Consider the following 25247-nt stretch of genomic DNA (forward strand, 5'->3'; position numbering starts at 1 on the left):
ATAAAGGGATTTGTCAAAAACTTACTTTATTCCAGTCCCTGGATTCTCATGAAGAAATGGAATGGCTTCAAGGGGAAAGTATAAACATATGATTCAGAAAAATTGGTTCAAATCCTATTCCTTTACCTAGAAGGCCCATGACTCTTGGCCAGGGTTTCTCAGTCTTGGCACTACTGACATTTCAGGCTGGATTATTCTTTGTTATGAAGGCTGTGGAATATTTAGCAGCATCCCTGGCCTCTATTCAGTACATAATATCACAGTGCACTCCAAGTATGACGACCAAAAGTGCTTCTCCAATCATTATCAAATGTTTCCTGGGCATCAAAATCATCCCCAGATGAGAACAACTCCTGTAGGAACTCTCTTGATTATGTAAGCTTCGTTTTCTCACACGAAAAATGAGTGTAATACTATTTTCAAGTAATGATGGAAATAATTAAATTATAAAATAACAGCAATTACAAACAATTCTGACAACAACAAGGTTACTATTTATTGGGTGCTCATTAGGTGTTAGGTCCCAAATAGTGGAGTGAAACCTACAGTGATTCCCCTCCAATCCTCAAAACAACTATATAGATTACGGACACTCTCATCTTCACCTTAATCACACAAATAGGGGGGGGCATCTGGGTGGCTCAGTGGCTGAGTGTCTGCCTTTGGCTCAGGGCATGATCCTGGGGTCCTGGGATCGAGTTCTGCATCGGGCTCACCACAGGGAGTGATCACAGCCAAGATTCTATTAGAAGCCATGTGGAAAAAAAAAAAAAAAGAAGCCATGTGACTCCAAGAACCCTAGCTCTCACCCACCGTACTCTACAATCAACTTCCAACACCACTTGGCACTCATAGGCCCTCAACAAATAGTTGTCTCCTTCCAATATTTTTCTTAATTTTCTCTTTCCAGAATAATCAGATTTCAGTATGTTTCCCTACTGCAGGAAATCTAGGAGTGATGTCTTCTACTCCCATGTCAAATATATCATTGCCTCTTCTATCCTTATCCTCACTGGCTTCCTCCGGCCTGGTACATACTGCAAATCCTTCACATCCCTGTATCCACAGGAATCAATGCCCTCTGAATTGAACTACACATTGCTAAAGATCAGAGACCAAGTATATAGGTGTTAATTTGACACTGTCTAGGTTTACAATGAAAAAGCCATATACAAAATTTTAGGAGAGTTAAGACAGCTGAACTTTGGGACACCTAGGTGGCTTGGTGGTTGAGCATCTGTCTTTGGCTCAGGTTGTGATCCTGGGGGTCCTGGGATTGAGTCCCGCATCAGGCTCCCTGTGGGGAGCCTGTTTCTCCCTCTGTCTATGTCTCTGCCTCTCTCTGTGTGTCTCTCATGAATAAATAAAATCTTTTTGAAAAAATACAGCTGAACTTCAATGGAAGTTAAGGAATTTTACCTATTTTTACTACTAAACTACATCTAATGAACGTGAGGAAAAGAATCTGTAATTGTTTACACTTGCCAGTGCTTGGTCCTTAGCCATGATGTTTTATCCACTTAAAATAAAAAAATAAAAAATGGGGTTGGCTAATGTTAGAAGAGCCTTTTCTACAGGATTTAAAGGATCTTATAAGATGCCTACAAATGAATAAGCATAGTGGTAACCGCATATGAAGAATAAGCATCTAAAGTTTAAAAAAAGAAACATTAAACAAGAGGGAAAAACCATAGAAAGACATAAATTTTTATTCCCCAAACTTCTTTTTTGACTTTTTTCCTATAATGATAGGCTTCTATAATTCATACATGAGAATATTTACTTAAGGCTTATTTTGGCAGAATAAATCCTAATTTGTAGGCCTTAACTGCCATTTTTCCGGTTCAATTACTTTCTCCAAGCATGTCCTTTCTGATTGTAGTATTTCAAATACTACTTTCCTAGGGAAAGTCCTAGGGAAAGGCCCATTTTGAATCCCAGGTCCAACAAAAATGACAAGAATAATATTGTTTGTTTTCAATAAAAGGAATGGGGGAGAGGGACTAATCACGGCCCCCCAGAAATCACCATTTAAAGAATAAGACACAGGGGGATCCCTGGGTGGCGCAGCGGTTTGGCGCCTGCCTTTGGCCCAGGGCACGATCCTGGAGACCCGGGATCGAATCCCACGTCGGGCTCCCGGTGCATGGAGCCTGCTTCTCCCTCTGCCTATGTCTCTGCCTCTCTCTCTCTCTGTGTGTGACTATCATAAATAAATGAAAAAAAAAAATTAAAAAAAAAACATCTCCTGAGGATTTGTTAAAAAAAATAAATAAAGAAATAAAGAATAAGACACAATGGCTGCTCTGTGTACACTATAACAGCAATAATCAAAAATCTGAAAATAACAAGTGCTGGCAAGAATATGGAGAAACTAGAACTAGAACCAGTACCTAGCTGCTGGGAACATAAAATGGTATAGTTGTTGTCAAAACCAGTCTCAAAGTTCCTCAAAAGGTGGAACACAGGGTTTCCACAGGACCCAGTAATTCCACCCCTAGATATATACCCAAGAAGACCAAACACAAGTCCACACAGAAGCTTGTACAAGAATATTGAGAGCAGCACTATTTGTAATAGCCAAAAAGCAGAAGCAGCTCAAAGGTCCATCAATTGAGGAACAGATAAACAAAATGTGGTATATCCCTACAATGGAACATTCCTAGGCCGTAAAAAGGAATGAAGAACTGACACATGCTACAGCAAGGAGGAACCTTGAAAACATTATGCTCAGTAAGAGAAGCCAGACATATTTATACGAAATATCCAGCCAGCAAATCCATCAAGACAGAAAGGAGACCAGTGGATGCCAGGGGATGGAGAAGAGGCAAGTTGGAATCAACTGCTTATAGCTTCAGGGCTTCTTCTTAGGGGGAATGGGAACATTCTAGAATTCGATAGTGGTAATGACTGCACAAAATAGTAAAAAATACTAAAAACCATTGACATGAATACATTAAAATATTGAATTTTATGTTATGAGAAGTGTATCTTAATTTACCATAATATCCAAAGGAAAGGTTAGAGACTACAGAAGAAAAACACTGAAGTTCCACATGTATTGGTGGTTCCTTACCCTCAGCAGCCACTCAGCCCCTGACAGTGAGGGGTCTCTTCCCCAAAAATGAAAGTCTCCCTGTCCATTTAAGTGACATGAACGACTAAGATGAGAAACAAGTGCTAAAGTTTTCAACAATTAGAAATGGTAAGGGGGGGAGCATGGTAAGGGGATTCAAATCCACTTCAGTGTAGAGAATATAAATAAATTTGTTTCTTTTTGTGTATTTTTGACAGAAGACAGAAGATAGTGGAAGCCAAATGAAAAAGGAAAGGGGTGTCCTAGAAAAGCAGGACAAAACAAAGCCTAACTGCTATTGTTTCTTTGCTTGCTTTTACGTATTTAAGTCTGTCTATGTAAGTAAGTGGACATGGCATCCTAAAAGGATAAATATCGTAAAAACAGACTTAAAAAAAAAAAAAGCAACTCTGACCAACATGTAAACCAGACAAATAAGAACTACAGCAGAGGAAACAAATGCACGATTTTCTATCAAGTCACTTCTCAGTTATTTCCCCTTTCCAACACTCCACAACTATTTCCTGCCCAGCTCTTTTCCTTCCTCCCTGCATTCCTTCATTTCCACATCTACCCTCCTGCATAAACACACTGCTCTTCCTCCATGGAGGGCCAGACCTTCAGCTAATCCGCCTTCTCTGGATGCATTCTCCCAGGAATGAACCCCACACCCCACGACCTCTCTCTCTCCTCAAAGGTTGCCCAGATATTTTCTATCGCTGTGTCAGTTATGCACTTATTCACTCCCTCCCCTAGCAAATGAGTGTGGCAGGGCACTAAATGAAGATACAATGGTAATCCAAATTGGACATCCTCTCTGCTTACTAGAACCTATAGTCTAGGGTAGGACAAAGAACTCAAATGAGCACACAAAAAGTGTAAAATGACAAGTGATTTAAATAATTAAGTACAAAGCAAAGTTAAGGTTCAGTACAAGGACCTGGGAGGATATTTAATAAAGTGCTGGGTGGGCAAGTGAAGAGGCAGAAAGGGAGGGGAAAAGAGGACAGAACTATTCCAGGGAGAAAAAGTAGCATATGCAAAGTCCTGTGCAAGTAGTAGCCTAACTCTTGAAAAAATAAACAAAGTGCCTGGTGGCTGAAGCACAAAAAAAAAAAAAAAAAAAAAAAACTGCAGGGAAGCAATGTGGGAGCAGGGCGGGGAGGACAGACAAAGGCCAGGTCCTGCTGGCTCTTTGTGCCAACAGAGGGAGAGTGTCAGAAAGCTATTGCAACAATACAAGGAGATGATAGTAGCTGGGCTATGGAAATGGCAACAAACCTTTAGTGATGTGGATATATACTTAATAGTAAAAACGATCACAACAATTTTAATAACAGTCGCAGCTGTCATTTGCTGAATGCTTATTACATGCCCAGGTCCACATTGCATATTTTAAATATATTATCTTTTTTCCTCAAACCTCTACATGGTAAATACTGTGATTCCCAATTTGCAATCAAGGAAACTGAGACCCAGTGACTTAAACCACCTGGCCAGGACTCCATGCTATTGGTATGTGATACTCAGGGAATTATATGAAGTCTATCTGCCTGGCTTCCACTAACACAGCATAGTTTCTTTATCATAAAAGGAATAAAAATATCAACTACTGTAGAGTCCAGAATTGTGTTGGGATGTTTAAAATCAGTCAGGCTTTCAATCCTCCCAACAACTGTGTCATATGGACAGCAGCATTCCCACTTTGCAGATGGGGAAACTGAGGCAGAGCCAGGTCAGTTGTGGGTATATGCTGGGTACATAAAATATTCACAGGATCAGAAAGTCATAGAACAGGGAATTGGACCGTTTAAGACAATAAAATTCTGGAGGGTTTTTCCTTCTCAATTAAGATGCTGATTAAGAATGAAAACTCTGAGAGGCATCTGGGTGGCTCAGTTGGTTAAGGGTCTGACTCCTCATTTCAGCTCAGGTCATGATTTCAGGATTGAGATTGAGCCCCACTTCAGGCTCCACGTTAGGTGTGGAGTCTGCTTAAGATTCCCTCTTTCCCTCTTCCTCTGCCCCTCCCCACCTTTCTCTCTCTCCTGGTTAAAAAAGCAAAAACAAAAACAAAACCCTAAAACTCTGAGACATCACTTTATCTATGATTGGGTTACAGCCCTCTGTTAAATCTAAAATGATGCTGCTTCTGAAATCAACATTCATATTTTTATTGTAATCTCTGATCCACAGCATCAGGAGTTCCAGATTTCTATCACTACATGTGTCACCTCATCACTGACAGTTCATAACGATAAAGATAATCTTGGTTATAGATAAAAAAAACATTGAGTATTTCCACCAAAATGGGCAGAAGAAATAACTTTGACAAGTCATCTATGAGGAATCATATGATTTTCACCAAATGTACAGTGAAAGTATCAACATTTTAAAATCAAGACTGAAAACAAATGTCACTTACCACCAAACAGGAAGATTTTAGACTGACATTTCAAGAAAATAGGAAAGAGTGAAAGAGGCTTCCTGAATTCCTAATTATCCCATCATAACCTGTCCCCTTCAAAACTCTAACTCTGCAATAGGATATATTTATCTATCTCTGATTGAATCCAACAAAACAGAAAATCCCTCCTGTTTGGTCAAAAGAATCTTTTTTTTCCCCCTATAATCTGTTCACTCCCCCAAAATATTCCATGAATGACCTCTAGAAAAATAACAGACACTGTAACAAATGTTCATTTATATAACTTGCAGAATACTTACTGCTCCCCAGGCAACAAATATCTCTGTGAATACTACTGTACAAAGTGAGAACACAGGTTTAAATTAAAAAAAAAAAAAAAAAAAAACTTAGAAAAAGAGAGTGGTATTTTATGTTTCCCTCAATCACCATAACCTTCAGCTACTGTAACAGGTGTAATCCAGTTTTCCATTCACATGTGGCATTAAATTGGTTTGATGAAAGCCAAATAATTTGAGGTATAACTTTGGACGAAAATATAGCACAAATCATTGCATATTGCTATCAAAAATAATCTGTAAACTTAGAGCAGAAGACTTTCCCTTTGCTAATGCATTTAGCTTACATAAGAGTCAGAAAAGTTACAGTAAAAACCTCCTATTCAATGGGTATGGTTTCTGCAACCTTTATCATCTAAACGTGGTCTTGGTACATCTGCTTGAACAATGTAACCCCTAGGCATCATTTGTTTGTGGCATTTGCCCAAGTATTTTGAAATGTTTAGTTTATTGCCAAGGTAACAGATGGGGACTAAGTAACAAGTCAGTCCCTCCCAGTTTTTGTTTCACAACTATCCTAAAGAGATGCTGCTTGTCAGCTTCACAGACCACAGTGAATCCAAAAGGCATTAGAGATTTTACTACCTGGAAAACTATTTCAAAAGATTTTTCACAAGCACTGAAAGAAAAATTCCTGCCAGATCAGATCTTCTTTTTCCACCAAGAAGTATAATTGCTATATTTCTCAAAGGAATAACAACTAAACCCAATCCTCAGAAATGACAACAGAAAATTAATTTTTTCCCATAACAAAATATTTTGCACAAGTTAGGATGTAAAGGACCAATGTTTTATATAAAGTACTACAGTATGAACATGAACAAAAGTGAAGAGAAATCACAGATTGCTTTAAAATGTGTACTGTATACTTAATCATTGTAAAATGTGTGAATTTAAAACATGTAAAATTGATCTAATATGTTAGCTATGCATATACATTTGAATTTTATAAATGGATTGATTTTTAAATGATATAAGAAAATTACCTTTTTTAAACCAAAGGTGATCTTTTTATCATATGAAGAGTGATTACATAATTTTCTCTATTTTTTTTAATTGAAAGTGTTCTACATCAGGCTTTCTTAAAAAGAGGCAAAAGAATAAATACTGGTTGATTACATTTACATGAAGTTCAAGAACAGGTTAAACTAAGTCACAGGTCAGATGGGGGGATTCAGACAAGTAGTTACTGGCTGACAAGGGGACCGGAGAATCTTCTACAGTGCTGGAAACAGTCTAATTCTTAATCTGGGTAGTAGCTACATGGGTATGGGGGATGGGGATAGGGCATAAATAAATCACAAACACAAAGTAGTTTAGATGACATTCCATTTCTTAAGTGCATGTAAATTGTAATGTTTTCCTATTACCTTGACAATAAAGCTATCAGAGCTAAAATGTCAACCAAACACATGACAACTAAGTCTCAATCATCCAAATTCTTATTATTTAAGGCCAAAGAAGGGACATGCACTTGGCTTATTCCCCAGCCCATAGAAACATGAGTAATCTTTATAGTCACCTATCTTTAAAAGATTTACTTATTTGAGAGCAAGAGGGAGAGCAAGAGAAAGAGAGAGTGAGAGAGAGAGCAAGCATGAGCAGGAGGGGCAGAGAGGGAGAGAGCATCTCAATTCAACTCTAGTGAGCCAAGAGCCCAAGGCTGGGCTCAATCTCATAATCCTGAGATCATGACCTAAGCCAAAACCAAGAGCCAGATGCTTACCAACTGTACCACCCAAGCACCCCTATAGTCACCTATTTTTAAAAAGCATTAAGTCAAATCAACACAAGGGCATCTGACTTTCTATAATAAACAAACAATGACTTGATCAGGGGTCACATTTCTGATTAAGGGCCTCATGCCCAGCTTTGTTCAGATAAGACAACACCACACCCTATTAATTAAGCAAATTACCCATAAATTGTCATCTGTAAAATGTAAAGCTACTTAAATCATTATACAATGCCATCTCTTTCCAGAAAAAAAATCACACATGGAAAGTAGAGAGCTCCCCAGTGATCACGCAAGTGGGGCTATTTTGCCCAAGGCTAGAAGCTGGGGAGATTTGGTAGAAAAGAGTTAAGGAGGGGTGGCACGTGACTGGCTACCTGAGTTCCACTGCCTCATCCACACTTGAAATATCTGGAGTGCCAAGGGCAGGACTACATACACCATACTAAGGGCCTGGACCCCAGTGGAATAAAATCATGCACAACTCAATTGGTATTCCCGTCTCCTTCCCATGGTTCTCTAACTTGAGCAGGCATTGCCCCAAACACAGCCAAGAAATACTCAAACTGTTTAATGAACATCGCACAGTTTACAACCAAGGACCTTGTTATATACATTTTACTTTATAGCAGTGGTTCTCAAACCAGGAGGATTTGTACCCCAGGGAACACTGGCAGTTTCTGGTGACATTTTTGGTCATTACAACTTGATATGGGGGTTGGCATGTTACCAGAATCTAGTGGGTAGAGACCAAGGATGCTGTTGAATATCCTACAGCGTACAGGAGAGCTCCCTCAAAAATGAACTATCTGGCACCAAATGACAACAATGCTAAGGTTGAGAAACTCTGTGCTGTGGCACAGATAAGCCAGCATGCAAAAATTCCAAGACGCAAATTAGAGAAGCTAAAGACTTAAGCTCATAAAACCAGATGAAATCATAAAAGAAATAAAAGCAAAATGAAAAATAATCCTGCTAACTTTTGTCTTCAAATATCACACAGGGTAAAGGCTTTTCAAATAAATATGAAAAATAAGTAGCACTGTCTGGCGGGGAAGGGAATCTGTAAATTATCTGAATCAATCAATAGGGGATTATGTGAATAAATTATGATAAAGTCATACCATGAAATACTCCAAAGCCACTAAAAATAATGGTTTTTTAGCTAAATATACTGATTTTGAGAGACATTCGTGAAACAGTGTCAGGAAAATAAAGTTATAGAACATTGTAGACACAGGAGTTTCCTTTTGTAAAAAATTAACATATATATATATGTATATGTGTGCGTATATATATATATGTATATACATATACACATACACATACATATATATATATATATGTTTTCATGAGCAGGGGAAGGACTATTGATACAAACCAAACTGTTAATGAGGTCTTTAGAAGGGCAGGATTGGAGATGGTGAGAAGGAAAATTAACAAGTTTTTCTTCAGATGTTATTCTTTTGCAATTAAAAATGCCTTCTCAAATCAACTGCACTTGGAGAAGGAGCGGAAGAGCGAATAAAGGAAAGAGAAGAAGAGAGGAGGAAGGAAAAGAGCTTCACTCTCTTAGCAGCTGATAGGGAAACCAGGGTCTGTTGTTCCTGTTTTTACCAGTAAGTGCTGCTGTTGACCAATTTAATAGATATAAGCAGTGGAATAAAAAGGGAGAAAGCAACTCCAAACATCTGTCCCTGCACTCACTATCAGGCCCCTTTGGCCAGCAATGTGCGGTCTGGTTCAACTGGCTTGTTGAGTCTGGTTTCTCTGACCCACTGCTCATCTTCAAAACTTCTGTCCCGCATAGTGATGGAATCAACTACGGTCCTATCTCTTCTCAAAAACAGAGACACCGACTGTGCTAGATGACAGCCTCACTTCTGGCGAGCACAGATAAGGATTCAGCCCATCAGTCTCCTTGGAGGAGCAACTCAGAGCACAAGAACTTAATTACCTAAGTCTCATTAACCAGAAAGTTCTTTGAATACCTCTGTTCTACTGTCCTCGAAACTAAGGACTCCTCTAGTGTTGGCCACTATTATTCAACACATCAAACCATATCTTTCCGGTTCGACTGCACAAATGAAATAGAACCAGCATGTACCACAGAGGCATTTCTAATAACGCCTCACACACACATACTTACACGTACACACGAATGTCAAGCAATGTGTAACCCTGAGAAATGGACAATGGACGCTTTTCCAGGATTTTGTTCCCACTTGCAATGGACACCACTACCCCTATCTTGAAAGACAACATAAGATTTAAAAGATACAAGATTAAAAAGTTGGGCCAGTTTGGACTTTTTATATTTTGCACAAGTAACCATTCTTAACTTCCCCAAGACAAGTAGGCCCTTGGGTGTCTCTGTGTTTTCTTTTACTTACAGATAAGTGCAGAAGGAATCAGAAAACACAATCTGTTTTTGCTGGTGTAAATGATTTATTACCGTACTATTAATCCAGTACTAGTAAAATGAACTAAGGGACATGCATTTATCTTTTTAAGTTATGACACTGAAAGAACTACCACGCCGTTAAGAAGAAAAACAACTTGGCAAACTCTGGAGCGGTCGCTGAGCTTTTCTTTCAACCCCAGAGCTGAATCACAGTTGAGGCTGGATTTCACAATCCCCCCAGGGTCTGTGAAGACACTGGCGCCAATCACAGCATTTCCCCTGATTAGCAAACTGGCTTCAGACCCATCAAAAACTTTCACATTTGAAATTTAACACATCTATATTTAGAACATGAGTTGTAGGGCAACATTTGCTGCAAGCAAAACAGCAAAGGAGAAAAAAAAAGTACTGAGGCTCTATTTGTTCCTAAGGAAAGACAGATCATAGCTCTAGGGACATAAATACAGAATAGGCTACTTAGATATCAGGCACCCGGAGTAGTTAGTGTAGGACCAGCAGAGCATCCACGGGGTATTAGTAGGAAAGGCACCTGGAATTAAGGAGTTTAATACGTTAAAGCTACGAATAACACCACCAGCAAGTTAGTATTATATCTATGAGGACTTGGGTCTGGTATAAGAAATTAGGGAATGAGAGAAAGGCAGTCTGAATTTCATGCCCAGTCTAGAAAGAGGTTGACAATTCCTCAGCTCCAGCCACTTAGATAGCAATGTGGATCCAGACTTTCCAGATTTTCCAGTTTTCCAAGAGAAGCTATTTTTATGTGAAAATTCCTAATTTTTTTAAATGTTAACCACTAATTCGTATTTTGTCAAAAAACAGATTTATGGCTCCATCTGAATGTGTCTGTGGGCCACACTCAGTCTGTAGGCTTGGGGTTTGCAACTTTGAGTAAAATGTTCAAGTAACTCAATCAAGTAGTTAAATTAGCAGCAGGAGAAAAATGTGATTAAAAAAAATTCCAGTTAAAAAAAAAAACACACACACACACGCAAAATTTACCATCTTTTAAGTGTACAGTTCAGTTTCCAAAGTTTTATCAACCTACACAACAGAAACAATACCCATTTTAAAAATCCCCTTTTCCAAAAAAAAAAAAAAATCCCCTTTTCCCCTTCCCTAAATTCATAGCAACAACTCTTCTACTTTCTGTTTCTATAAACTTGACTATTCTAGGTACCTCATATAAATGGAATCATACTGTATTTGTCTTTTAATGACTGGCTTATTTCACATACTATAATGTGCTCGAGGTTCATCTGTGTTGAAGCATGTAACAGATTTCTTTCCTTTTTAAGGCTAAATAATAGTCCATTAGACATCTGGGTTACTTCCACCTCTTGGCTATTGTAAATACTGCTATTACTAACAAAAGTATAAAAATATCTCTTTGAGACCCTGCTTTCAATTCTTTTGGATATATGCCCAGAAGTAGGGTTGCCAGATCATATGTTTGTTCTATTTTTAATTTTTTGAGGAACCACCACAAGTTTTCCATAGCACAGGCACCATCTTACAATGCCTCTAATAGTACACATTTTTCTGATTTCTCCACATCCTTGCCAATACTTGAAATTTTCTGTTATTTCAATAATAGCCATCCTAGTAAGTGTAAGCTGATATCTCATTGTGGTTTTCATTTGCACTTCTCTTATGATTTGTGATGTTGAGCACCGGTTCATATCCCTGTTGGTCATCTGTATGTCATCTTCACAGAAACGTCCTTTGCCCATTTTTAAATTGGGCTATTTGACTTTTTCCTATTGAGTTACAGGAATTCTTTATATATTCTGATATTAACTCCGTATCAGATATATGATTTGCAAGTATCATTACACAGGTTGCCTCCTCATTTTGTTGACTGTGTCCTGTGAGGCACAAAAGTTTTTTAAAGTTTGATGTAGTAGTCTCACTTATGTATCATTCCCTTTTTGTTGCCTGTACTTCTACTGTCATATCAAAGAAATCACAGCTAAGTCCAATGTCATAAAACTTCCCTTAGGAGTTTTATAGTTTGGGATCTTACGTCAGATCTTTAATCCATTTGGAGTTAATTTTTTATACAATGTAATAAAAGGTCACAACTTCATCCTTTCGAAATGAATATTCAGTTTTCCCAATATAACTGGCTGAAGAGACAGTCCTTTCCCCAGTCTGTGGTCTTTTTTAAAAAAGAAAGATTTTATTTATTTATTCATAGAGAAACACAGGGAGAGGCAGAGACATGGGCAGAGAGAAGCAGGCTCCATGCAGGGAACTTGATGTGGGACTCGATCCCAGGACCGCAGGATCACACCCTGAGCCAAAGGCAGATGCTCAACCACTGAGCTACCCAGGCGTCCCCAGTCTGTGGTCTTTGTCCATGTCAAAGATCATTTGACCATTGTAAGTGTGAGTTTATTTCTGAGCTCTTTATTCTGTTCCATTGGTCTATTTGTGTGTCTTTATGTCAGTTCTACAATGTCTTGATTACTGTGGCTTTGGAATATGCTTTGAAAGCAGGAAGTGTCATGGGGCGACTGAGTGGCTCAACCAGTTAAGTGTCTGACTCCTGATTTCGGTTCAGGTCGTGATCTCAGAGTCCTGAGATCAAGTCCAGCATCAGGCTCTGTGCTCAGCACAGTCTGCTTGGGTTTCTCTCTCCTCTCCCTCTGCTCCTCCCCTACACCATGCTGGTGGCACTATCTCTCTCTCTCCCTCCACCCCATTAGATAGATAGATAGATAGATAGATAGATAGATAGATAGATAGATAGATAGATAGATAGATGATAGATAGATAGATAGATAGATAGATAGATAGAATCTGAAATCAGGAAATGTGAGCCCTTCAGCCTTGTTCTTCTTTTTCAAAATTCTTTTAGCTATTGGGGCAGATACAAATTTTTCATGAAAACTCCTGGCTCAGGTTTTTCCAAGGCTCATGGTGGTAAAAGCTCTCCTTCAATCCTCTACCACTACTAGTCTATACAGAAGCATATAACTTCAGAAGAACTTAAAGACATAATAAAACTTTCTGGGAATTCCAAACTTAACAAAGGATGGAGCACATTGAAGTATCCTGGCTTTGCTGGTGGAAAGAACAATGGTTAAGAGCACAGGGCCCAGAGTCAAAAAGATCTGTGTTTTGGCTCTACCATTTTCTGTCCACATGACCTTGATGCATGTAATTTAATCTCAGTTGCCCCATCTGTAAAATGGAAGTAATGACAGCACCTCCTCCCTAGGGCTGCTGAGATGAACAAACAAAATAATTCAGATAAAGCACTTAGCATAGTGCTTTTCTGGTACCTAGAGCACTCAATCCACTTCTGGCTACTACCAGCATTCTTAGAATTTATGACTCTCAATATTATTCTATTTTTATCAGTGGTATAATTTTTATTGAATAAAATATAATGTCAGGTACCTATGAGACCAATATGGAAACATATCTTTTATTTATTAAAAGCAAAAGTTCGATGTCAGAAGATCAACACAAAGAAAACACAAAGTTAGGGTAACGGATACTACCTTAATGAAATCTCAGATTCATTCATCCAATAGACTTTTGGCATAGAGAACCACTGGACAGATACAGACTCATTTAATGCTTTATAAATCAATACTAAACACCAAGACTTTTCAACAACCTAGAAGGAAGAGAATCCTCAGTTTGTTCTGATATAGCCCATACTTCTAAGAACTTGAAACTAAATCCTTTAAAAGTTAAATCTCAATCTAGGTCTTTTATTCATTAACAGGGCAGTTTCACAAGTAACTGCTAACATAAGTGTGTAAGAGAAAAGTATCAGATAAATTGTGTCCTAAGTCCCAAATGTTTATATCTATATCCATTTCTGATTTTCCTACAGGATCCATAGCTCCTTTGGCAAATCTCACTTTATCCTAGAATCCAGGAGTAGAATATAGCACCACTCTATTTTCCAGTCAGTCTAAATCCATTCTTTCATCAAAGGCATTGATTGATGAATAGGAACATGACTTGAGAATGGCCAACAAGGAAGGTTTGATTTCTTCCTTGCTATTCTGAAGGAGCTTCCAGAAATATGCCTGTCTGTCCTCTCTCATTTGCATATTCTCTCTTTCTCTGGATATGGAAGAGGGAATAAGCAGCCCCAGGAGCATTTGGTAGAGTCTTGACATTAAGTAGAACCAACAATACACTGAAGGTGACATAACCCCATCAGAGTGGATAGGATCAGAAACCAAACCCATGACAGTAACACTAGGACTCTGAGTCAAACTAACCCTGAAGTTCTTTTTTTTTTTTTTAAGATTTAATTTATTTATTTGTGAGAGCAAGAAAGAGAGAGAGAGCATATGCACGAGCAGGGTGAGGGGCAAAAGGAGAAGCAGACTCCCTGTCAAGTAGGGAGCCTGATGTGGGGCTTGATCCCAGGACTCCAGGATCATGACCTGAGCCAAGGCAGATGCCCAACTGACTGAGCAATCCAGGCATCCCATAACGCTGAAGTTCAAACCAACTCTGAAAGGACCTGGACTCTTCACCTAAATGAACCAACGAATATTCTTTAATGGGTTGGATTCAATGCCATTTACAAGTACATGAATTTTTACCTATACACTGATCAAACTCTAATTCTTAAAAAAAAAAAAAAAAAAAAAAAACTTGTAAAATAACATACATTTGTAAGAATTATGCCCCAGACATGTATTTGGGTCCCTGGCCTCAAATATCTGGACTTCAAAGGATAAGACCATACAAACAAACATACAGCTCTCACAGTCTTATGGGAAACTCATTATTAATGTTACTCAAGTGACTGTCACCATCATATCAATGCTACTCTTAAGCATCTGAAGATTTGACTCAAGGGAGCCATAAACATTTTCCAGATAGATTTCCTTTCCTCCTCTGAGTAATCTAAGGCTACTGAGCCTGTCCTACTAGTGTATACGTTCATTTTTCAACGTTAACCAAAATGAAGAAACTCTGGATATCTGATAAGACATTAAGAAGACCTTGGACATCAATAGCTTCTTTCGTCTAAGGAGCCCCAAGAGCTTCATGCTCATTTACTGTCAACATTCCCATAAAATAGATAGAAACAGGTATTCATAGCCCTGGGGCCAGCAAGATGAAGCTCTGATGAAGGTCACCAGCACTGGGCAGTTCCAGAACAAAGCCAGACTCTCAGGGAATCCTTACACTATCTTGAAAATAAATCACATTTCAAACCTGTTTTGAGGGGTCAGAATAAAATGCATCTCTTGTTTAGGATTTCAAAAAGTACACACTGGCAGATATTCTTGCTTCAACTCTTCTCCCTCTCAAAAAAAAAAAGAAAGAAAGAAAGAAAAAAAAAAGGCAGGAGAATGCTATAGTCAAGTAAATCTGAGAAATGCTGGGCAAAGATACACCAGTTTGTTGATTGCCGCTCATTTCAGAACTTTTAGTATGCTGATGCACATTATGATACTTGAGAAGGTTAAGTGAGTAAACACAAATATATGTAAGAACTTAGAAAAGGCCTGACACATACATATGTGCTCAGCAGGTGTCACCAGAAGAGGCAACAGTAGATAGAATCCAGTATCTAGAATCCAGTATCTAGACTCCTACTGCCTTGGTTAGGATCCCAACTCTAATACACAAAAGCAGAATGACCTTTCTGTGGAACTGGGATTAAAATACAGTTGACCCTGGACAACATGGGTTTGGACCACGCTGGTTCACTTATATGTGAATTTTCTACAGTACAATGCTATAAATGTACTTTCTCTTATTAATGGCTTTCTAAATAATACTTTCTTTCCTCCAGCTAACGTTATTGTAAGAATTCAGTATATAATATGTATAACACACAAAACATGCATTAATCAATTATATTATTGGTAAGGCTTACATTCAACAAGAGGCTATTAGTAGTTAGGTTTTGGGGGAGTCCACAGTTACACATGGATTTTCAATTGTGCAGGGGGTGGCTGCCCCTATCCGCTGTGTCATTCAAGGGTCAACTGCAACTCATACTTTACAGGGTTGGTACATACAAAGTGCTAAAAGGGCACGCAGGAAAAATTAAGTGTTAGGTGCCATGGTCCCTTTGTTGTTGTTCCCCAAATGGATGTTAGAGTGTATAGTCCCCCAAATTTACTTAAGCATAGGATCTTTTGTTTTTCATATAAAATCCTATGGCATTAATTACCATCTGGCTGAACTTTTAACTCGTTTTTAAATATATTTACTATCCCTCCTTCTTCTCTCTGAAGGTAGAAACCACCCTGGAAGTATCCACCTGCCTACCCCCTTCTCTCTTATCCAAACCCCCTAACCTTTCACCACTTAGGACTCCTTTTTTCCATTGACCATTCAGTAAATAGACATGGTCCCAGGAAGAAGGTCATGCTCAGTTTCTCAAGGATGAACTTTTTCAAGTCCTATTCCTTCTCACTCAGAACCTGAATTCATGAAAAACAAGATGAGAGTAATCTCCAAGTCCCTGGATTACCAAGTCAAAACTGCCAAGTAAACACTGATGATGATGGGATTTAAGAGGAGATAGGGAACCCAGTAACATCGTGTACTTTTGTCAAAGAGAGCACAGTGCAGCTTTGAAAGGCATGAGTTGAGGCATCCAAAAGATCAGGGTTCAAGTCCCACCCCTGCTAGTCACATGACTTTGAGATGCTTCTCTGTAACATGGATATAAGAGATGGTACTCGGTTCCTGGGATTGTTGCTGATTTAAATGAGATCATGCGTATGAGGCACTTAGCAGAGTGCCTGACAAGTTGGAAGCATCAATAAATGCTAGGCTGGCGACTGCTATTAAATTGCCGCCACTGCTGTTGTTATTTCGGGACACAACTGCCCCAGCACGCCATGACTCACTGCTCCACTCCGCCTGCCCTGCCTCAGCCCTCATGAGGAATGTTCGAGCCCCTTGCAGGATAACCCGAATTATACTCTGCACCATGACTGTCAGCCCACTCAAGAGTTCTCTGCCAATAGAAAGCTTTCATGGAAGAGACAACAACAGGAAGATAATAGATTTGTACCATTTAAAAAAGAAAATCCAACCGCAGCACTTTGACAAACATAACAGGCTCTCACTTGTATTACCCAGCCCAAACAAAAAGCCAAACAGCTGCTAGAGCCCACAATCCAGGCCAATCTTTCCAGACTGGGATACAGGACCCTTGAGATTTACCTGAGGGGTCTCCAATGGAAAATATACATTGGATCTGACATTTCAGAAAAAAATCACCACAATAGTTTAACTTGATAACATTTAAATTATGATTGCCCTGTGCTATCAAGTCTTTTATAAAGAAAGACGTGTCTCTAAAATCATCATCTAGTTTAATACACCTTTAGGAGCATCCATTCAAATCACCTGAAAAATTCCTAACCTCTAGTAATCTAACTACTTATTTACCATGGATTAAGGTGGAAAATAGCTTGCTAGTTCAACTTCTCAACAAAGGAACTTCTCTAACATGGGGGATAAAGGGGAGGAGACTCACTTGTCTGAATACTTTTGGTTAAAAACTTCATGTTTTAAGGCAGCCCGGGGGGCTCAGTAGTTTAGTGCCGCCTTCAGCCCAGGGCCTGATCCTGGAGACCCAGAATCGAGTCCCACATCAGGCTCCCTGCATGGAGCCTGCTTCTCCCTTGCCTGTGTCTCTGCCTCTCTCTCTCTCTCTCTCTCTCTCTCAATCTGTCTCTCATGAATAAATAAATAAAATCTTTAAAAAACAAAAAACTTCATGTTTTAAAAAATTCACTCAAAACTCTAGTTTTATGACTATTTCCTATACTTAAAAATCTTAAGATCCTTGACACTAAACACTGAGAGAATCATCACTACCTAGTTTGATAGCAGAAAATCCTTCAAAATGATTTCTCAGAGAATTCTAATCACCTTCCCTCACCCTCAAAAGCAGCTTCTATAAATGTCAGAAATGTCTGTACTAAATTCTGGGATTTATAAAAAGGAGGAATCATAAATTGCTGGAAAGCACTGATCATAACACCCATTAGCAATGAAAGCCCATGGTTCATCCTGAGAAAAGAACAAACAGCATGTTGTTCCTTCCTGGAGATCTGCTATAGAGAATAGCAGGTATTTAAAAAACAAAAACAAAAACAAAAAACAAAACAAAACAACTCTTTCCCAATGGCTCCTTTAATATAGACCACAAAAGAAAAGATGGAATTGTGATATTGCTAAGATTAACAAAAGCCTTTCGTAAACAGTAAAAAACATAAACCATTAGAATAACTTTCTTAAGATTTTATTTTTTTAAGAGAGAGGGAGAGTGAGGGGAGGCACAGAGGGAGAAGCAGACCCCCTGCTGGCAGTGAGCCCAACAAGGGGTTCCATCTGAGGACCCTGAGATCATGATCTTGAGCCGATGGCAGAAGCTTAACTGACGGAGCCACCCAGGTGCCCCTAGAATAATTCTTAAAATACTTTTCTTAATATATTTGAGGGAAGGGGAAGAGGAGGAGAAGTAGGCAAGAAGAATGTAAAGCAAAAAAGAAAATTAAGTTAAACTGTCATCCTCATGCTGATACCTTTCAGACCACAGTTCTCCAATTTTTAGTATATGTGCTGCCAAAGCGAGCACAGACCATGATTCTCCCACAGTGATGTGGCAAAGAATCACAGAGGAGCTGAGCAAAATACAGTGGTCCTGAAATCCTCAAATCAGTAGGAACTGGAGTCCCAGGACCCAGGAATTCATATTTTTAGTGCATTCCCAGATGATTTTAACACAAGTGACCTTCAAACTACATTTTGTGAAACACTGCTTTTAGGCACACAGAAGAAAAAAAAAATCTATTCTGGGTAATTTAAAACATCTTTTATCAAAACCTTGCAAATAAATAAAGGATCCCATAGGCCCTGGCAAATACTTCACAGTTAGAATTGAGATGTCCCTGGTCAACATTTACCGTGCTAAAAGCAACATCTCCTGACATGGCATTTTAACAAAGGCTATACATATATACACACACATATATACACATACATATGTATCTATGTGTATATGTATATACTTGACTAAATCAACTGTAGTCAAATATAAGCACCTTATCTTTCTTTTCTACCTGCTCAACATAGACTGTCAAAAATAATCAGAACTTTTAGAAAGATGACTCTATCATATTGTTTGCAACTTAATACGGTACAGATGGGCAGGTGAGACAAGAAGCATCCAAGCAAAACATAATTTCTGGTATCTAAACTTCCCCATAATCCGTCAGAGGATACCCAGGTCTCTGCTTCCAAACCAGCATTGTTCTCACACCTGGAAAAGAGCCTTTTTATATGTATAAATTTAACTGACAATCACTCTGATAGAAAGAATTCTAGCTGCTACCTAGAGCATAAAGGTATTTATCAAGAGAATGGTCTTCCCCTCTCACCACAGAGCACATTATACTGAAAGCAGTATAAGTTAGATGAGACTAATTTTCCTTATCACTGGTAGGAAATTCTCTGGTGATGTGTAGGGCTCTATTCTCATCTGTGTCAAGGAAATGAGTTAATTTTTATGTTCTCTTAAGGATCTGTGAAACACACAGCTCAAACATAATCCCACTCACCATTTACCATTCGTAATTTCAATTAATTTAGATTGCATATTCCTAGATTTACTTAAGTAGATAACAATAAAACCAAGGGAAGGCCTGGCGGTTGCTTTAGAAAGAGGTAAAAATCCTGAGAGAAATCAACATAGGTGGAAAATATTTAATAAAGGATTTATCTAGAAAAAAGAAAAGGTCCCTGAAAGAACAGGCCTAGAATGAATGGTGAAGTGTCCTATGTAAGCATTCCTCTAAAAGTACAGTACACACCCTACGTAATGGTGCTTGGGTTTGGAAATCAGAACTGGGATCAAATCACAGCTTGTCATTTAATTAGCTATGTGACTATGGGCGAGTCACACAACCACACTTAACCTCGGTGCCCTCATCTGTTAAATAGAAGAATAACAGTAACTATCTAATAGAGTTGTTGTGAAGATAAATTAGATAATGCATGCAGAGTTCTTAGCATATAATAAACATTCAATAAATGTTAGCTTATTATTATTCTATTATGAGGGTCAGGTGTGTGGGTGTGAGGGTAATTTGACCTTGGCACCCACTGATTGACAGGGAAGATTAAAAACAAAAAACAAAAAACAAAAAAACAACAGAAGAGCTTATGATGCTACAAATCAGGGACCCAAACAAGTAAATGAGAGTGGCTCATGTATTATAAAAACTCAGCTGCACAATCACCTCTTCTTTAAATGGCCAGAGGAGACTCTGAGTCTTACAGGGCACGGCTGCTTTGGTTGTGCAAGGCACAATGCCAGGGGCTGCCATTCCCAGACCATCGTCAGAACATGCTCCAACTACGGGTTGAATTATGTGCCCCCAAAATACAAATGATGAAGTCTCAACCACAAATACCCTTAGAATGTGACCTGATCTGAAACCTGGATTGTTACAGATATAATCTGTTAAGACAAAGTCACATTGGAATAGAGTGAGCCCCAATTGAATATGACTGATGTCATAAAATGGGAAAATCTGGACACACACACACATTCAAAGAGAAGCCATGTGAACACTTGGAGTTATGTTACCATAGGCTAAGAACCACCAGAAGACAGGAAAGAGACCTACAACTTATCTCTCCCTAGCACTTACAGAGGGGCCATGGCCCTGTAGATACCTTGATCTTGGACTTGCAATGTCCAGCACCAGGAGACAAGAAATGCAATGTGGCAGCCCTAGAGTCCACCGATGACCTTCCAGAGATGCTGACCCCCAAATCCCTAACATAATGAACTGGGCTAGTGTCTGTTCCAAGTGAACTTACATGCTCATAGATGAGACTGGCAATCCATTCTGTATGCTTCAGAAACAGAGCTCAGTAAAAAGCGAGAAAGGACATGCAGGAAACAACCTGTCAAACACTCAACATGTACTGTCGCTGCTACACTGGTGTCACTGGAATTCAGTGAGACTAACTGGCAGGAAGCTCAGTCTAATGCCTGCCAAGACCAGTTGCTATGGCCAGAAGGTATACTGTCTGTTTGGGAGAGAGAACTGTTCAAACATAAAGCTTCTACCTTTTCTAATTTGTCTAAGCAATGCTTCTAAAACTTTCTAGGGTGTCACAGTCAACTGAGAATTTGATTAGAGCCAATAATCCTTATTGGAAAAATGCAATTTACCCCAACATTTGCACACAGCTTCAAGAGTCTGAGCAGGGCCGGCCTGAGGAGCAGTTACTTGGGTAATTGCATAGGGCTGGTTTGGGCTACACAGCCTGCTGTTATTGTCCTCAAATTCTTAATTTTTAAATAATAGATCACACATTTCCATTTTGCACTGAGCCCCACAAATTATGTAGCTGGTTCTAGATTTTAGGAATACAAAAGAACTGGGAGAATGGACCTTTTAGCTGTACCTATTCGGGGCCAGGAAAGATTTACAACTCTTATTCAACAAATTTTATTTGAGGGCTCCTTTTCTGAAGGAATACATGGTTAGGGATGCGACATAAACAAGCTGGCCACATATGTGAAATACACACCCTCACCAAAACCAGAGTAGATCCATCTTATCACTTATTATTGGTAGTTTTTTAAAGGACCAGAACCCAAATGACTACAAATGATTTATGTGTCCAAAGAAAGTCACCATGTTAAAAGCCAAGTGTGTTCAGCATCACAATTACCATAAAAACATTTAAAATTACATTTTCTCTAAAAACTTTAGAGGAACATGAGCTAGTAGGCAGGAGAACCTGCCCCATCTTGCCAGCTTATCTTAATAAACAATGTCACCACCATGTGGACATCTTGACTTCAGTTGTAGATAGCATCCAACGATGGCTTTAGGTCGTTTCCAAAGATGGCCATCAGTCAACATAAGCAGACTGCCCAGTATTCATACCCTTGTGTAGTTCCCTCCCACAGTGATTCTGGGCTGGCCTCTGACATGGGGACACGGCAAAGATGATGCTTTGACAATTCTGGATCTAAAGGAAGCTGGTAGCTTCCACTTACTTTCTCCTGGAACATTCACTGTGGAGAGGCACCAAGCAAGGAGTTCAGTGACCCTCACCAGTGAGATCACATAGAGAGGCCACAAGAGACCCTGAAACTATATGAGAAATAGAAAGTTACAATTGACTCAGCACTCAAGACAGATATCCAGATTTCTTCAGTCCTGGCTATCACCTAAGTACAACTATAGGAAGGATCCCAAGCAAGACCAGCAGAAAACTGCCCAGTTGAACCCAGTTAACCCTCAAAACTGTGAGAAATAATAAAATCGTTATTATTTTGAGCCATTTCGTTTGGGTCATTTGTTAACGCAATAGCAAGTAACTGAAATAAGCTCTAAACATTTCTGAAATAAGCTCTAAATATTCCATGGAGAAAACAGAGGGTAAGAACTGGGCATCTGTAAGGTGAATCCAGCCCACAAATGAGTGCTAGTTAGCATGCATCCTTCTTTTTTTTTTTTTTTTTAAGTTATATTAGGCAACATTTAAATTGGGAAATCTCAAATAAATATCTAGATTTCTGGTTTCTGAAAAATCAGAATAGCAGCCACACCGGACCTACATTCCATCATAATAATAGCCAGCAGCAGCAGAATAATACTTGCCCCTCTGCAAAGGGTTCATGGTCTTATTCAGTCTTTCTACCTGGTCTCTCATCTCTGTTAGGTCATCTTTTCACCCCCACAGTACTTAACAGAGTGACTATGACTAGCACACTAGTTGGTCCACACTTGGTTAAGCAACTGAGCAAAGTACCAACTGGTCTTACTGTCCCACATGATTGCCAAATCCTGTTGTTCTTATCTCAGTTACCCACTCCTTTCCATACCCATCACCATTGTCTTCATGTCCTCTCTTAGATCATTGCAAGAACCTCCTAACTTCCATGTCATACCTCCAATCCATTCCAGTCCGTCCCCACTTGGACCACCCACTTAAAATACAGATTGGGCATATCACAGACTCCCCTCAAAAGTCTTCAGTTAGTTTCCTGGTTGTGATACTGTATCAGATGTTACCACTGAGGAAAACTAGGTAGGCACATGGGCTCCCTCAGGATAATTTCGTAAAACTATGTGCTTTAGGTATCAGAGTCTACAATTATCTCAAAAATAAAAAGTTTAATGTCTGAATCCATGAACACTTTGAATGTACATATTCTCTGAAGCATAAATTCTACTTCCATCAAAATTGTTGTATGAAATTTTTAAATGTCTTTGGTTACACACCTATACCTACACCTACAGAACAAAGTCCAAACTCACTCAGCCAGACTTCCAAGACTTTCCTCATTTTGTCCTTTCCTGAAAACAAAAAAAAATCCCTGGAATCCTCAAGCACCCCCAACATACTGTGTGCCTTTGCCCAGCCTAAGACCATCCTCCATCATCCTGTAAACCCCCGGTCTTCTCTAACAGGGAGTTCAAATTCCCTCTTCCACAAAGCCTTTTTAAAGTCTCCCAGAAGAGTTCATCTCTTCCTATCTTACTCCACTATATTCTGTTTGCCCCAAGAGTGTGCCCCAGTCACTCTTGTGTCTGAGCTATTTCTGTGTATATGTATGGTAGGGCATATAACACTTCTCCTTGCTCTCATCCCAATTCATAGAATAAACCAGTTCAGAGAGGTTAAACAAAATTCCCAAGATCAGAAAGCAAAATGGCAGATTTGAGAGTCCTCTTTCCAGAAATCTCTCCTTTTCTGCTATGCCTCAAAAACTGGAAAGTAATTTCTCCTCAGAACTATGTTAGCTAAAACAGTCACTAACAGAATTCTGCATATATTAGGAGGGGAAGGCCTTCTTGAATTAAACCAGGGTAGAAGACAAATATTTGCACCTGAATACCCTGAATAATGTTACCTTCAAAAAAAGTGAACAAACATTTCCCCTCTCTAGTTTTAAACACAGAATAATTATATCCTTCGCAGATATAAAAGTCATAGTAAAGGGTATGACATTTTCCATCATGCACTCCCTGATTTTACTTGCACATAAGTAAGTGAACGCCAAACGGAACTGTCCTCATTTGCTCTAAACCCAAAGAGGTGCACTGAGAGATTAGGGATAAGTGAGATTTGGAACAAATTTAGAAAAATGTCTTTTGTAGACTGAGAATTTTAATCGGACAGGAAAGAAGATATGTTTAACATATTTAAAGACAATTCAGACTTTTATGTGTTTGAAGGTAACTTACAAATATATAGGAGAGTCTGAGCAGGGCCGGGAAAACTTGCCCATTGACATTTCCCACACACATGATTAAACTCCTCTGTGTCCTCAAACATTCCTTACTCCTCCATGTTTTACCAGAAACCTTGGTAAGGCAAACCCAGCAACTATCTGCAGATACCAGTTCCACTTCCTTTGTTTGCTACTAACAGAACTAGTACTTGCTCAGGGCGGCAATATGCCCAGACAGGAGATGCCATGTAACATATTTTCAGCCACTGAGATGCAAAGAGACATCTACAAGGATTTCCTGGGAAAGCCTGTGTCTTTTTTTTTTCCTAGTAGAGATTTTCCTCATCCCTTCCCCATCTTCTTAAAGCAGATGTGATTCCTGGAGGGGTGGCAGCCACCTTGCCACCACTTAGTGAAAAACACTGGGAAAAAGCCAAGACAACAAATGGCTGTGAGGATGGTTCTGACTCCATGGAGCCACTAAAAGAACAGCTGTGGTCAAGGACCTGCTAGACTTCTTATAGGGGAGATGAATGAATGAATGAATTTGATGATGATGAATTTGTTTGAACAAATGTCAAAAGGCTATTGAGTTTCATGCATGAAAACGTAAGCCTGGGCAGCCCGGGTAGCTCAGCGATTTAGTGCCACCTTCAGCCCAGGGCGTGATCCTGGACACCCGGGATCGAGTCCCACACGTCAGGCTCTCTGCATGGAGCCTGCTTCTCCCTCTGCCTGTGTCTCTGCCTCTCTCTCTCTCCTCTCTGCGTATTCTCATGAATAAATAAATAAAATATTTTAAAAAAGAAAAAAATAAAAACGTAAGCCTGATTGAAAGCCATTCTTCTTTCTTTTCTTCCCACTTAAGTCCAACCAACCACCCAGACCTGTGTTTCTTCATCCCCCAATATCTCTTAATTCCACCCCCTTCTCTCCAACTCTCCAACCTGGGCAGGTCCCAGATAGCACCATCTCCTGCCTGCACTGCCGTTCATTGGTCTTCTTTGTCACTACCCTCTGTAAT

The 25247-nt window shown here is 39.2% G+C and overlaps 1 protein-coding gene across 15 annotated transcripts in view; it reads right to left on the bottom strand.

The window, feature by feature from the left end:
* MITF (melanocyte inducing transcription factor) overlaps positions 1-25247 on the bottom strand; it is a 218481-nt gene that overhangs the window by 157095 nt on the left and 36139 nt on the right. The window contains exon 1 of one of the 15 annotated variants that reach the window (XM_025456556.3): positions 20845-20987. The exons of 11 other annotated variants lie outside the window; for them this stretch is intronic. In XM_025456556.3, the coding sequence (XP_025312341.1) occupies positions 20845-20852 (8 nt within the window). In that variant the 5' untranslated portion in view covers positions 20853-20987. Of the gene's footprint in view, positions 1-20844; positions 20988-25247 lie in introns of those variants that run through there. 3 more of the 15 variants (XM_049098433.1, XM_049098440.1, XM_049098439.1) reach the window with 3 other exon arrangements.

This window comes from Canis lupus, chromosome 20 (assembly GCF_003254725.2).
Source record: "Canis lupus dingo isolate Sandy chromosome 20, ASM325472v2, whole genome shotgun sequence".
Classification (NCBI taxonomy): domain Eukaryota; kingdom Metazoa; phylum Chordata; class Mammalia; order Carnivora; family Canidae; genus Canis; species Canis lupus.